Below are 16,607 nucleotides of genomic sequence, written 5' to 3'. Positions count from 1 at the left end.
AAAGCAGATACAATACACAACATTCGAGAGCAAGAAATATAGTAGAGCGCACTATTGGAGTGTTGAAAAATAGATTCAGATGTTTGTTACAAGCAAGAGCTCTCCACTATTCTCCAAAAAAGGCGACACAAATTATTAATGTTTGTGCAGCTTTACACAACATTTGCATATTTTATAAAGTTGAAATTTCTCCTGAAGAATTTCCTAATGAGGCAAACGACAGTCATGGTGGAGTCATTGAAGTGATGGAGAGTAAGCTAGGTAGACGGTTTCCACCAGCGTCCTAAAGAAGATGTGCAGGTTTTTTGGAAAGAGGTAGCATCAAATTTACTTGCCGTCGTTTCTTCTACAAACGTATCTAGGACATACTTGAATACGTCCTTATTCAGGCGAAAGTTTTTTTTGAATCTAAATAAGTAAACAAATTGTAAGAAAATTGTCTACTTCACGTGCAAATACTTACAGCCCGTCATTCATCTGGAAGGGATCGCACATATCTCGTAATCTTCTCCTTCCAATTATCACCCCAGCATTCTGAGATGCGCTGGTCTCCTCCTCAACCAGTAATATCGCCGCGGATAAAGATTCCATACTTACGTTTAATAAAAATAATAACAATATAAAAATTTTACTTTTATTTATTTTCTTTGAACAGCAGTAATTTGTGTATTTTTGCTTTGTTATGTTTCAGTTTCACATATTTCAAGGCAAACAGGTGATTTCGAAAGAGTTATAGCTCTTCCTCTTCTTCTTTCAATCCAATTGCAACGCATGATACCTAATTTCGACTTCGGCGGAGCGTAGAGCGGCAACGTAATCGAAATGCATGATAGGGGTGTATATTTAATTCGAAAACCGTGTAAAAAATGTTCATAACAAAATTTACTTCTGTGGTTTGTTATGTGTGTGTTTTTACATTTTTATCTATAACAAGTGTTAAACTATAAGTTTTTTATATAAAAAAGCTTGAAACATAAACTAAATAAAAGTGGTTGACCCTCAAAGAAAAATGATTATCTTAGAATAATATGAATCCAAGTTTTGCGCTATATAAAAGCACTCTGTAGAGTGTGTGGTTTTTTTTCGCTGAGTGTAGATTTCTTTAGAGCTGCTTACTAGCACAAGAAAATTTACCGCAGAAAATTTTTTTGACCATTTCTTAAGCGTTTTTTTATCTGAAGTTTTTACATTTCTTGAGAGGTGGATACTAAGCTAAAGGCACAATGTATAATATATATAGTAAAAATTCGAAAGCTCTGTGTTTCATTATTTCACTATAAAAAATCCCGAAAAACCTTAAAAAAAAAAGCCGTCACAGAGGATGACCCTTTTAAATGACTCTGGCTCAAATACTATTTTTGTGATACCACCATAGTGTTTTCACAAATCCATATAAGAAGTGTATTCCGAAAAAAAAGCACTTACATTTAAATTCAATGTCCACTCTCTTGTATCTCTTATATCCACAATTTGCAAAAGCAGATACCTTCTTCGTATTAATAGCTTTAAAAAATTATTTTTTGAAAACTTTTATTCACAAAACTTTAAAAACGTCAACACTAAGTAATTCACTCAAATTATTCGTCTTTTTCTCCTAGATTTTTTAAAGACTTTTCGAACTCAACAGGTTCTAACGCTCTGTTTGCAACGTCGTAAGCTGGTGGTCCGATCAGAGTAACTACTTCATCATAAGACAAAGTTTTCTTCTCCAGCAGCGCTTCAGCAATCTGAAAATAAATGAGGAATAAAATAGTGGCAGTGAGAATAAGTTTCCTTTATACTTTTTCTAATTTATCCAAATTTTTTTTTAATAGTTCCTCTGTTTTCTGGTATGCACTGCTTACTAGATTTTGAGCTTCTTTGTCAATAATCCTGTGCAGGTTTTCCGAAAATGGGTGATTGTAACTTCCGCTTTCCTCTGCGTCTGTTATATATATTGGTCCTAGATTTGTATTCATTCCAAATTTTTTTATCTAGGCATATTAAAAGTTAAGTTTTAAAATATTATTCAGTGTGGAATTGTGAGTTTCATATTTATACAAATTGCTATTAACTTTTGTACCTGAGCATATGCGATTTTCGTAACTTTCTCTAAATCATTTTGTGCTCCAGTAGTAATTTTATTGAAGATTATATTTTCAGCAGCCCTGCCGCCAAGCGCTACGCACATTTTATCAAAAAGCTCTTCCTTGCTATGCAGCTTCTGTTCGCTTGGTGTATATTGTGCAAATCCCAAGGCAAGACTTGTTCTGGGCACAATTGTCACTTTTAGTAATATATCAGAATTGGGGAGAAGCCAACCAACAAGAGCATGCCCGGATTCATGATAAGCAACAACTCTTCTTTCCACCAGTGAAAGTGCATGTGATCGTTTTTCGGTTCCACCTCAATTTTGAAAATGCAAATAACAAATATTTCAGTTAACAATTTGAAGTAACCGGCAATTAAACAACTTTAAACATTTTAAAGAATTAAAGGCGTGATATACCTTACTTTGAAGTGTCTCTAAAATTCATTATAAATATAATAGGATCCAAATTAACTTATGTCTATTTTGTTTTATTAAGAAATTTTGGTTAAAGACCACTGGAATATCTGATGCCAGTATAGTGGATTCTTTTTTTATTTTATTAAAAATCTCTTCATGTCTTTAGCAGGCAAGAAATTATTTTATTACGAGGACGCTGGGTATATCAGTAAGATAATGACCCAAAACTGGTTTAGAAATATTTTGAAGACAATAATGTTAACGTGTTGAAGTGGCCCCGGATTTATATCTAATAGAAAACCTATGAGGAGAACTAAAAAAATTGGCGAATCAATCTTTCTCTAACAAAAACCAGTTATGGAAGTGCATACAAAAAACTTGGTATGAGATACCTAAAGAAACCTGTCAGACTTTAATCCGTAGTGTGCCCAAACCAACGAAGTAAACTAATCCAGAATAGTAGTGAATTTACTGGTTATTAACTGAGTAATGTTAAATATACAACAAAACCGTTTTATTATAATTTGTTTTCTATAATAATTGTCTTATTAAAAGTGTGCCTATTTTTTGAGCAAGTTGATTTTAGTTACGAAATGTTTTTGGATCTACATCCGTTTGTTTCGCTTTATTTTGAAACTAGAGGACCCGTCCACGCTTTACTGTGGATAACACATAGATAATACTACTGCTATATGATTTCTGTTGGTTAGATTATAACCATTAGTTAATGAGATATAGCATTTTTGTGATGCAATTTTTGTTAGTTTACAAAAAAATGGATCATAAAAGCATTTTATGTGTTAATAAAGAATTGCGTTTTGGGGGAAAATACTGTTGAATTTTAGCTCTGTTCAGGAAGATCAATCGTTGAAAAGAGTTTTGCTTAATTGGAAACAGGCGAAATGAGCACCGAGAACAATGAAGGCAGTGGTGCCTCGTAAGTTCATAATCTAACAAAAACAAAAAAACAAAAGTTCATAATAAAACCGAATTTTTGCGTCGGTGTGTGACAATAGAAATACGGCTCCATCATTTCACACTGGAATCCAATCGATAGACATTATAGTGATATGATGAAGCGCGGAAAGACGAAAAAGTCGGCTGGCAAGGTTATAACATCAGTCTTTTGGGACGCACGTGCTATAATATTCATAGACTAATTACTGAGCCTGTTATAATCCATTGCACTGTGTATTTGGTTACAGTTCTATTCTACTATTCCAAATATTTAACAGTTGTATTATTATATCATATACATCATCGTTTCCGATTAAATATTCCTCGCTATAGAGCGCCGATAATATGTATACGCGTCCGATCACTGCTAAATTCAAAGTGCTATAGAGAGAACCGCGGCTTCCAACACGCTATTTATAGGCACGACAAAAAAAAACGTTATTGTGGAATGTCCATAAGAGATGGACATATACCATCGGGGAGTTTTCTGTAGACCTTTTTAATGGATAGAATACTTAGTACAGTAGTAATTATTTACGACATCACATTAGAAAACTCCAAAATTACAGTATTTCTCCACTATTTAGTAGATGATATTATATATATATATATGTATATGAAAAAGTATTGTGTAACTATTATTTTGAGCAGGTGTGTATGTAACTGAACCCACAACAACAGAAATGTACTTTAAACTTCTATTTGCCCAATTAAGAAACCTACAAAAATTTAGCAGACGTGAATACAATATTGTCAATGGAATGAACTTACCTACAAGTCGTTCAACGGCATACTCCAAATTTGATGCCGATACCTTGGTTTGACACTGTCTGGCAGCATGTAAAGCAGCTTCGTTACATACATTAGCAATATCAGCGCCTGAAAATCCTGGTGTCAATCTGGCATGTTTTCCTGAAAACTGCGCCGGCTTAGAATCCAATTTTATATCAGATAAATGTTTTTCAAAAATCTCTTTACGTTCTTGTAGAGTGGGTAAGTCAATCAGTATATGGCGATCAAACCTACCAGGTCGAAGTAATGCCTAATATATAAATTTGTAATAATGCTTTTTTTTCATAGATATGTGTAGTATTGTTAGTTACCTTGTCTAATATGTCAGCACGATTGGTACTTGCAAGCATAAGTACTCCTTCTTTGGATGCCATACCATCCATTTCCACGAGAAGTTGATTTAATGTTTGTTCTAATTCGCCAGAACTACCTTGGCCCATGCTTTCAGTTCCAGATCGCTGCCGTCCGATTGCGTCGATTTCATCAATATATATTATGCATGGAGCTCGTTTCTTGCCTTCTTGAAAAAGATCTCGTACCCTTGCTGCTCCGAGACCGCCAATCATTTCAATAAACTCCGATCCGTTCATACTTAGGAAAGGCACTTGGGCTTCAGTCGCGACGGCTTTCGCCAACAATGTTTTTCCACAACCAGGTGGTCCTAGTAGCAAAGCCCCTTTTGGCACTTTTGCTCCTAATCTTTGATACTTTTGTGGTGCTTTCAAGTAGTCAACAAATTCTTTTACTTCTTGTTTAGCCTCCTGTAGGCCTGCAACATCTTTAAAAAGTACTCCTCTTCCTCCTTCAAAAGGATCGACTAGAGTAAATTTCGCTCTACCCATTTGAGACTATTCAAATATTATTAAATGTATGATATGATTTTTTAAATTAAAAAACTCACAAAAGAATCCATGCTTATAGGACTTCGGACACCCTTCATTCTTGACGCGATCGACATAAGCAATGCGAAGAACAAAATTAACACCATTATACGTCCAGTAATATCACTATGTCTATCGTAAGTAACAGCAACACCTAACATTGAAAATGTATACAATTGTTATACAGATGTGTACTATTATACGTTCATTAAATAAAATACTAATGGATATATGCTTAGTTTTTCCTAAACTAATAAATTATTAAGTATTATTAATTAAGCTAGATATATGTAACAGGTTTAATTTGTTCTCGTCTAATTAAATATTTTATTATAATTTTTGATTTTACGAACATAGTATTCAGCGATGATATTGCTGCACAGTTCTTTTGATTACTTTCACGTTTCCCGGATTTTTCATTGAGTATTTCTCATCTTTACAATGTTTTAGAATTAATTCGTACACTTCAATACTAGCTAAATGAACCATTTAGATCCACAACTTTTATGAATCATAGTCATTAGTCATATGTACCAAAGTAAATTTTTATTTATTAATAATAATTGTAAAATAAAAATTATTATTTACCAGGCGTTTTCATCTAGTTCACATGTACTTGCCTTCAGTAATACCAAGCCTTAATTCGATTTCCCGCAATTTTTCTTCAAATTTAGATGCATCAGCTATAGCCATGTGGAAAATTGTAGACGTAACCTTTTTTCCTTTAATTATGGCACCATCATGTAAAATAATCGTTACCATCTCCATATCCGGGCGTATAATGAGTTCTTTAACTTCGCCAGTAGCTAACATGTGATGTACGAATTCATTCCAAGAAACATATCTCGTTGAACCCTTACAAGATAATAGAAAAAATAACTGTTTATGCAGAACAAATAAAAACAAAAAAGTAACATTCCAGGGAGAATCTGGAGCAGTTTAAAATCATTTTGATCCCAAAAGATTAAGAGACTTTGTAAAGAGTGAAAAATCAATCATTAAAGTTCTGCTCCATAAAATTCAAGATAAAGTAAGTCTACCGAAATAAATATACAAAAAATAAAAAATAAAACCATTCAGTAAAGTATCTTTTGGAAATAGTATATACAACGCAATATTCGTAACTGTAAAATTCCGTTGCCTGCGAACAACAAGGTTTTATATATGTGTATATTCTAACTTATCCTTTAGTCTGGAATAAACTGTAGGACTAGGGAGTTATGGGCCCAGGCGAGTTTCGAAAAAATAGTGTAAATTAAAATTTGATTATTGTACTGGAAAACGGCTGATTAATAATTGCATAGAAGTGTGTTAAATTCAATAAAAATAGAAGATCCTAAATTAGAATTGTAAAAAAAAACTAATAACAGGAAGTGACTAAGTTAAATTTCGCATTGGACGACAACATGAATTACGTTATGCATTCGATTGAGAAGCTGAATGACACCATTAAGTGCGTTAAAAATTAAATTGCTCAACAAGGAGAGCAAAAAATTGCCTATTCGCGAGGCGAAAATCAGCCGAGTGGACACATTTCGAAGATTTGCCAAACAAAATTCAGCGAAAAAACGAGGGCGTCAAAAACAACGAAAATGAGAGAGACGACAAAGGCCGAAACAGTCATACTCGGTGCTTGCATGTTCTAACGGTGATTTTGCACCGGAGCAGCAAGATTTGTTTTTATTAGAGACAAACGACAATAAGTGTTTTGGTACACAGTCTAATTTGACTGCAAAAAAAGCAAAAGTTTACAGTGATTTGAAGAATCATACAATATATGTGAAATTTGTGCAAAGTGTAAGATATGCGTAAACACATTTCCAAAGAAAACTGAAAATCGCTCGAAAGACGTGTTGGATCTGGTGCATATAGACATTTGTAGACCAATGAATAAATCCTCACAAGGAGGAGCGCGATATTTTGTAACATACATTGACAATAAATCACGATACAGGTATGTAAGTTCCTTGAAAATTCGTGACGAAATATTTAAAGTGTTCAACAAGACATTCTCTGAGAAGCTGGACAAAAAGTAAGTATTTGAATGGCGCAACTGGCAACTTTCTATTGGTCACAAACAGTATATTGGAAACCTACTCCACGAGTATGATACGAGTAACTGCAAGGGAAAGTCATTCCGTTGAGCGCAGGATTCCAGGTTAAGTTTGACAATGATGAGTGTCCGCGAACGAACCAGGAAAGCTATCAATCTATGATAGGTTCACTGATGTCTCTAGCCAATAACAACCCGGGCAGATATTTTACACTCTGTTGCGAAGCTGTCACAACGTAAGGCAAATCCTCATAAGGAATATGAGACGGATGTCAAGCAAGTTTTGCGATACCTTAAAGGCACTGCTGAACTGAGTCTGCACTACCAACGGACTTGAAAACCCATCAAGTGTTATGCCGATGCTGATTAGGCTGGATATTGCATGGACCGAAAATCGTACAGCGCCTGAACGTTTCTTGCAGCAGGAGCAGTGATCTCCGGTGAATCAATGCTAAAGAAGCAGCATATTATATATCCGTAAACTCATGAACGAGATGGGTTTGAGCGATGATCATTCAACAAAGGTGTTTAGCGAAAACCAAAGTGCGTAATGTTTAGCGAAAGATACAAAATACCATGCGCGCAGTAAGCGTATTGTAAATCTTAGATGAAAATATCGTCACCTGAAATGCAAAATAACGTATCATCAAAAAATCCGAAATTGAGTGTCTTTTTGATTACACTTCACTACTTCAAATTACACACATAATATTACATATGTTCAACATTTTCAGCTTCTGCGCTCAGATATAAACCAGTTTTAACCAGTATTAAAATTTTGTTTCACTCATGTTCCATTTTATTTCGTGTTTCATTCATGCCACTTTAAATTTCCGAAAATGTTGTTACGTTATTTTGCATTTCAGGTGACGATATGTATACTTTATTATAAATGAGTAGAAGTACTACACTATAAGTAAAATAAAATTAACAGAAACCCTCACAGTACCACATGAAACAACAAGCAAGAAAAGACTTGGAAAATCAAAGCCGGGGAAAAACCTTCAGGGGTAGCAAAACTTTATATTAAAAATATTGCAAAAGAATCTAGGATTCATTGTACGACGGAATCGTAAATGGATTCCAATCAAATTTGTGGCCCCTATTATGAGTTGCATTCGATCTTCGCTATTCGCTGGCTATCGAAAATCGAATGCCAAATTCGTATTATGAGCTATGCAACCCTGTCGAAATTTTCGTTGAGCATCGAAATGGCTGTCGAACAGAATTTACCTATCGACAGCGTAGCGTAGTGAATGGAAATTTGTGAAAATGTAGGTTTTTTGCGTTTATTTATTGCTTTATGGTAACAAATAATTAATTTATACTATTTTTGTTAATTTTATGCAGGTCGAAAGCCGTGAGCACTAAACAGCAATTGGAAAAACTGGTAGCTTTAATGGAAGAAAATCCACAATTTGCAAGAGGGATTTGCACCAAAGTTCAGGCGGCAACAAAATGGGAGGTATTTGCTTTGGAGCTAAACTGTTTGGGTCCACCAACTAGACCAGCGGCAAAGTGGATGAAGGTTCATAAAGTTGTTCTGTGTTTTTTGTGGAAATACATTTTTATTTGAACATTGTAGGTATGGGCTGATATGAAGTCAAAGACAAAAAAAAAAACTGTCCCAAAACAAAGCGGAGTACAGAGCAACAGGCGGAGGTACTAACAGGCTGCAGGGATTTTCTAATACTGTAGAGAGTATTATTGGCTTACTCGAGTTTGATGCCTGCATAAACCCGCCGGGAGCCGAATTTGGTCTGGATATAAGTGGCGATGTTGAACCACAACTTTCAGCTCCACCAAATACCACCCCACATCCTCAGGCTGAAAACTCTGAAGAAAATGAAGTGGAGTTTCATTCTGAGGCTCACGAGTCTCCAGCACGCAAAAAGCGGCCAATTAAAAAATGCAACAAGGCAGAGAGGCTGAGGTTACTGGACTCCCAGACAAATGCCCAGAAACAGTTCTACCAAGAAATGGTCTCCACTTTAGGGGTCATACGAAAATGTGCTGAAGAAAAAGTGGAATACCAAAAGAAACAGTATGAACTGAATAAAAACGCAACAGAGGCAATCCTACAGCTGAAAAGGGAAAAATTGCGGGCTTACAAAGAAGAAGTCTTAAAAAGCCAGCAAGATCGCAGATCAAAACTGCAGTTAAAACTTGCAATTTTAGAGTTAAAAAAAATCTTTAAACAATTCTTAACTTTTATATTTAGATCTAAGTTAAAGTGCCTTAAAGAGACTGAATTCATATTTTTTGTGAATGTATGTTGAAATGTAAATGAATTATGTGATATTTTTCGGTTTCTATTAGTATTTTAAGACTGTATATACTTCTAAGTAGAATAGGTAAATGAATTATGTGATATTTTTCGGTTTTTATTAGTATTTTAAGACTGTATATACTTCTAAGTACAAGAGGTAAATTAATTATGTGATATTTTTCGGTTTCTATTAGTATTTTAAGACTGCATATATTTCTAAGTACAAAAGGTAATTGAATTATGTGATATTTTTTGTCAAAGAGTAATTTTTATTACGTAGATAAACATGAACAATGAATTCCATAATAAATATTTTGAATAAATAAATTCTAATTTATTTTTTTTTTTAATTATATCTAAAACGTTCTTAATATACGATTTCTAATTGCTGCTGCTTCCGAGTCGTTATCAGATTCAACTTCAATGACTCCACCATGACTGTCGTTTGCCTCATTAGGAAATTCTTCAGGAGAAATTTCAACTTTATAAAATATGCAAATGTTGTGTAAAGCTGCACAAACATTAATAATTTGTGTCGCCTTTTTTGGAGAATAGTGGAGAGCTCTTGCTTGTAACAAACATCTGAATCTATTTTTCAACACTCCAATAGTGCGCTCTACTATATTTCTTGCACTCGAATGTTGTGTATTGTATCTGCTTTCTGGAGATCCTTCTTCAGAATTTTTAAAAGGTGTCATCAAATAAGTTTTTAGAGCGTATCCAGCGTCTCCTATTCAGAAAAAAAATTATTCTAAAAAATATAACGTTCTGCTTTTTTAGTCAAACATATATGTACCGAGTAGCCAAGTATTGCGAAGACCACTTTCGACTTGCTGTTCTAAATATGCTTTCAATGCTGACATGTTGAAAATCATTGAATCATGCGTTGCCCTGGGATTCTTTGCATTTACATACCGTATGTTCACAAACCTGTAATTAATATAAAAGCCAAAAATGCTCAACTACAAATTTACGATAAACTTGTATGCATACTTACAATCATAGTATTAATGCTAAAGAATCCTTTTCTGTTGTAATATAAATGCTGCAACTCCTTTTTGGGAGCCACAATTTTGATGTGTGTACCATCAACACAGCCGATTACCCCAGGAAATCTGGTATTATTATAAAAATGGGATTTTGCTTGTTGCATTTCAGCCTCGGTATAATTGAATTTTATCCATCTTTGGCAAATGAAATTCTCCAGGGCATCGAGTACCTCAGATAGTACCACAGACACCGTGAGCTGTGCTAGTCCAAGCATATTTTCATTCCCTATACTAAGTTGATACGATCCCTGAGCACAAAATCGTAAAGCTGTTGCCAATTTTAATATATTGGGAATAGATTTCGCTCGTGTGCATCGCTGCAGCATTTCCTCTGTAGCGGACAGCAAATCAACGAAAGTTTTTTATAAATCTACAAATAAAATTTCTTAAATGTTGAACATGTAGAAACCTCTAACAAATAGCATTGTACTTACGTAGCGGAATCCAATTCCAAAGGGTTGGAAGCGTCCCTTAACTTCTTTCTATTTCTAGCCAATTCCACTAAGCTTTCATCCTCCTCTGAAGAATCGCCAAACCACAATTCAGTCGTAGTCATATTTTATTTTAACTTTTATTTATATTTACTTTATTTATAAAATATTTGTTAGCTTTACCTTCACACTTCGTACACAAAACGCTTTTAGTTTTTACACCATCTGACAGATGTTTACTATCGTGAGCATTCAAAATGATTGCAATTCACAATAACGCCAATCTTCATCGAATGAGCGTCGTAATACCAAATGCAAATTCGTTCGACCAGCATTTTCGATCGTTGTCGAAGATCGAATGCAACTCATAATAGGGGCCTGTATCTCATCAACATACATTGTGACAAAGTACCCGAAAATTGTAAATAATACGGAAAATATTTAAATTTTCATCAATATTTATTTTGTCGCCTTCAAAGTAATCCTCACTAGATGTAATACAATTGCGCCAACGATTTTTCCAGTTCTTGAAACACTTTTCATAAACCCTTTTTGGAATGGCCTTCAGCTCCTTCTGCGAATTTGGTTTCATCTCCTGGATTGACTGAAAACGAGTTCCACAGAACAGCAATCTCAGTTGGGGAAACAAGAAAAAGTCACAAATCTGGTAAATACGCTGGTTGATCGATGGTATTCATTGCATTTTTATACTCTCGCAACAAAGTTGCTAAGGAGAGTATTATAGTTTTGTTCACATAACGGTTGTTTGTAACTCCTAAAACTAAAAGAGTCAGATATAGGGTTATTACAATATATACCAAAGTGATCAGGGTGACGAGTAGAGTTGAAATCCGGATGTCTGTCTGTCTGTCTGTCCTTCCGTCCGTGCAAACTCTAACTTGAGTAAAAATTGAGAAACTTCGTACACGTATTTCTTGGCTCCATAAGAAGGTTAAGTTCGAAGATGGGCAAAATCGGTCAACTACCACGCCCACAAAATGGCGAAAACCGAAAACCTATAAAGTGTCGTAACTAAGCCATAAATAAAGATATTAAAGTGAAATTTGGCACAAAGAATCGCATTAGGGAGGGGCATATTTGGGCGTAATTTTTTTGGAAAAGTATAGAGTCATTTCTTTCAGGCATTTCCATATACAGTTCAAATGGAAGAAATCGGATAATAACCACGCCCACCTCCCATACAAAGGTTATGTTGAAAATCACTAAAAGTGCGTTAACCGACTAACAAAAAACGTCAGAAACACTAACTTTTACGGAAGAAATGGCAGAAGGAAGCTGCACGCAGGCTTTTTATACAAAATTGAAAATGGGCGTGGCGGCGCCCACTTATGGACCAAAAACCATATCTCAGGAACTACTCTAATTAATTTTACAGCAAAATAAAAAAATATGTAAATGACGGATAATGAAATCTCGATTATCACTTTGTCATGCGAGAGTATAAAATGTTCGGTGACACCCGAACTTAGCCCTTCCTTACTTGTTATTTTTAAATTCGGTCACAATAGTACTCTTTTTGAAAAAATTCAGCTTTATCGAACGGAATCGCGAGAGATGTTGAACTCTCTTGCCATCTCTTGAAGATGGCGATCCCCCAAATCGAGTCTTCAACGATTTCTCGACCGTCTTTGAAGGCTTTGCACCACTTGTAGGCTTGCGATTACGCACACAAAATTTGGTTAGATATACAAAATTTGAGAGAATTTCGTTTTTCTATATTTTTATCCTTTGTAAAAATTGCTACGCACTACTGAAGTGTACCGGCTTAAGCAGCTGATGTAAGCAGACTGGTTGATAGATCAGGCATAGTAATTAAGAAAAGTCCTACCAACTTGGCAAAATATATTTTTCTAAAATATCATTAACCCAGGAAAAAAAATTCTTGTTAAAACTGTATTGTCGACCAAACGACAGGTTTCTAATACCAATAGAGAAAACATTAGAAAAAAAATGGCTGAACCTCTTCATGAGGTGACGCCAAGAAACAGTTTCAGCTCATTTAGAATAAATAAAATAAGAGAATTAGAAAAAACTAACTCACTTATAAATGAGAGGCTTAGAACTTTGGAAGCGATGTGCAATCAGTTACATAAAGATAACATGAGAAAACGAAAAACTAAAATCTAAGAAAAGCAAGCATGTGAGTTTTGAAGCAAAACCTTCTAGTATGAATGTAGATCAAATATACGAAACCGATGAAGGTGAGCCAGCTAAAGAAACTGAGTTGATACTCAAAACACAGCGCTCTTCAAAAAAGCGTAAAGCTGATACTTCTCCAACAATTGTCAGCCCTTCGAAAAATAAAAATAAAGAGCAGGGCAAACCCACCGCTTACCTCCTATTATAATTAATTAAGGATTTTAATAAATTGCGTTCTAATATTACAGATCTAATAAAGAACAACATCTTAATCAAGCTTTTGAGCAAACGGCGCCTACACACTTACTGTCTGCAATGCAAATTATTATCGCACAATAACTAAATTTTTATGGTACCTTGGTTTAGCCACGAGAGTAAATATAATAGGCAAATAAAAAATTTACACCACTCATATGATACACAATTCAATTTAAATGATCTAAAATTTCAAGGTTTTAATGTCATAAATGCAATTAATAAGCTTAAATGGAAGACTAAAGAACCGCTAGGTATATTTTTAGCAGTATTTGAAGCTACCGAAGACATTAATTCACCAGATCAAAACCATTCTTAGTTTTACCACCATCTAAAGCATCTAAATTTATTCCACAGCGCAAAAATTGTCAAGCTTTTGGACATATAAAAAACTTCTGTGGTAAACCATCGAGTTGCGTGAAAAGTGGAGGCAAACATCCTACTACTGAATGCAGAAAAGCTGAAAAAGATCCTGATTAATGCTGTACCTGCGGCGATTCTCATCCTGCTAGCTATGGTGGTTGTGTTGTTGAAAAAAAGAACTGCAAAAACTTAGAGATAAAAATAATGGTAATTCAGTTCAGGACAATACCAATGCCCTGACCATCAAACTCCTTGTGAACACAGGTGAAGTAAAAACCCATCCTTCCGTTTCTAAAGTTACATTTGCGCAAATGGCTTAAGAAGGTCATACAAATACAATTAACGACACAATTTCGATTTCTTTGGCGCCGCGATTTGAAGGTACCGTTGGAACATATATGGGGTTATAGGTACCGCAAACGCTTAGTTTACGAGATATTCAACCTTAAAGTTCAAAAATTCGCGAAATTCGAACATTTCAAGAAGCTATTTCTCCACATTAAACACACTTTATTCACATTTTCACTTCAAATTAATTAAATTACACTATAAACTTTTAAATAAATCCGCAGGTTTTTTACCTTAAAAAAATCTTTATTTTAAAAATTGCATTTTACACTCGTTTGAACCTCATTTGTTTACCAAAAATTACGACGAAATGGAGCGCTGCCATGTGATGATAAGGCAATTTGCTGAAATTCCTCTTTTTCGCAAAAATTCCTCTATTAATGCATATGGATATTTTCTTTTTTAAATTTATTAAGCAAATAAGTAATATTATATACATGTATAAGTAATATTATATAATAATACTATTATATATACATGTGTATAAGTAATATTATATAATAATATTACGTAATAAAGTGTAAAACCTCAAATTTTTTTTCAATATGAGTGTATGATAACCAAAAAATATAACCACTTTATAACAAAAACTCAATATATTTTTTTATTTTTAACGCCGAAAGGAGTACTACGCGAAAGTACTTCAGTCACCCCGGGTATTCGCTCGGCCAGGGTTATTTTTTTAAAGCGTGGCCGAAGGCCGCCAACGCAGAAAAGAGTACTACGCGAAAGTATTTCAGTCACCCCGGGTATTCGCTCGGCCAGGGTTATTTTTTTAAAGCGCGGGCGAAGGCCGCCAACGCAGAAAGGAGTACTACGCGAAAGTATTTCAGTCACCCCGGGTATTCGCTCGGCCAGGGTTATTTTTTTAAAGCGCGGGCGAAGGCCGCCAACGCAGACAGGAGTACTACGCGAAAGTATTTCAGTCACCCCGGGTATTCGCTCGTAATGTTATAATATTATCACACGATTTTATTTATATGTGTTTCTTAAATATAAATCATAATATTTTTAATACATAAATTATTCATATATTCACATATGTATGTGTAATATGTATATAGAAAAGTGTTCACATATTCAATTTTAGCTTGAAAAATCTTCTTTATAGTTTTTTTATAGTTAATAAAGAAAAAGAATCACTCGAAAGTACAAACAAAGAAAATGCTGTGAAACGCTGAAAAATCCTTTACTTTGGTTTTTAAGGTGTGGCAAAGCTGGTTTTCCTCGTAAGTATAAACGCTTTAAAACTTTTCAGCGATAAATTTGATAAGTGATTTTTAAATTACTAAATTTAGCTGAAAAATTACAAAATAATAGTGAAATGTGAGTTTATTTCATACAGAGTAAAAACCGTGAAAAAATTGAGTGAAACGCAGAGAAATAACAACTGTTCTTAGTGCAAATTTTTGAAATTTTAAACGTGTTAATATTTTTTATTAAACGTGTTAATATTTTTTTAATATTTTACGAAATATTAGTTATTTTTATATTATTTTTGGATATTCCTCCTTTGGAGAAGCTCCCCTATCTGTACATACCCCATTTATACGAAAATTCGGGTTTTTACCCCTCCGCCAAAGTAATCGGAATCGTGCTCAATTAACACACAATCAGCATTTTTCTTGTTACTAGTGGCCATCCATAAATTACGTCACACGAATTTAAGGACTTTTTCTTTTTCATCATGATTTAATAGTACACCAGTAAGTTCGCGACTGAGAGGTGCCATGCGTCGTTCAACTCTGTTAAATGCACTCCTTCCTGGGGTATTCGTAGCTATATAAATTGCATCTAATGAAAATCTTTAAAATGTTGTAAAGCTGAAACTATAACGCGGTAGACAATTTTGTAGCTTTGATTAAAATTATAATATAAAATAAAATAAAGTACGATTCGCAGAAGAGCCCCAATGTTTAAAAATTTATTGTTACGAACCCTGGGCACGCAGGGGCAGTAAAAAGCTTCGTTACAATTTAAGTATTAAAAAACAAAGATTGCGTTTATAAATGTTTAATATTTTTTTGTTTACCTATAAATTTCACGTTTGTACATCACAAACTTTGAAGTGGGATGTCCCAAAGCTTTTGACCGCCCCTGTCCCTTGCCACACAATGTCACTTCTGACACCCCCCCCTTCAAGGTGTGACGTAATTTATGGATGGCCTCTAGTAAAGAATTTAAAAATCGTATCGGGAACATAAGACTCAAAAAAAGTAAACATTATAAGCAGTGCATTATGCCTAATTATACAGTATACTCTCGAAAAGTAAATCGATTGGTATTTTGGGTAATTTACTTTCTCGAATAATTTGCTTTTCCAAATATATACTTAAAATTATCTGTTTTTATAATATTAAATGCATTTTTAAACTAAAAAATTTCATTCATTTATTTGCTTCAATAAAAACATATGGATTTACATGAAAAACATATTTACATTTAATACATACATATGTATTTACTATGAAGAGAAAAAATCTTGAATATTCTTTTGTTTTTTTTTCTTTTGCAATATATTTTCTGACCATTTTTGTACGACAATTCAAAAAGTCTGACAC

At 34.2% G+C, this 16,607-nt stretch overlaps 2 protein-coding genes across 2 annotated transcripts in view; one reads left to right on the top strand and one right to left on the bottom strand.

Annotated features, from left to right (window-relative positions):
• LOC125778148 (uncharacterized) overlaps window positions 1-16,607 on the top strand; it is a 334,571-nt gene that overhangs the window by 103,921 nt on the left and 214,043 nt on the right. The window lies entirely within an intron of this gene.
• Window positions 1,514-6,059, bottom strand: LOC125778128 (paraplegin-like). Its single transcript, XM_049454649.1, has 7 exons — window positions 5,739-6,059; window positions 5,139-5,272; window positions 4,549-5,085; window positions 4,217-4,487; window positions 2,063-2,385; window positions 1,782-1,973; window positions 1,514-1,727 (listed from the first exon to the last, which is right to left on the bottom strand). The coding sequence occupies exons 1-7, from the start codon at window positions 5,929-5,931 to the stop codon at window positions 1,578-1,580; spliced, it is 1,800 nt and encodes a 599-aa protein (XP_049310606.1). The 5' UTR covers window positions 5,932-6,059; the 3' UTR covers window positions 1,514-1,577.

This window comes from Bactrocera dorsalis, chromosome 4 (assembly GCF_023373825.1).
Source record: "Bactrocera dorsalis isolate Fly_Bdor chromosome 4, ASM2337382v1, whole genome shotgun sequence".
In the NCBI taxonomy this organism is placed as follows: Eukaryota; Metazoa; Arthropoda; class Insecta; order Diptera; family Tephritidae; genus Bactrocera; species Bactrocera dorsalis.
The sequence above is the reverse complement of the archived record's forward strand: the minus strand, read 5'-3'. Positions and strand labels throughout refer to the sequence as shown.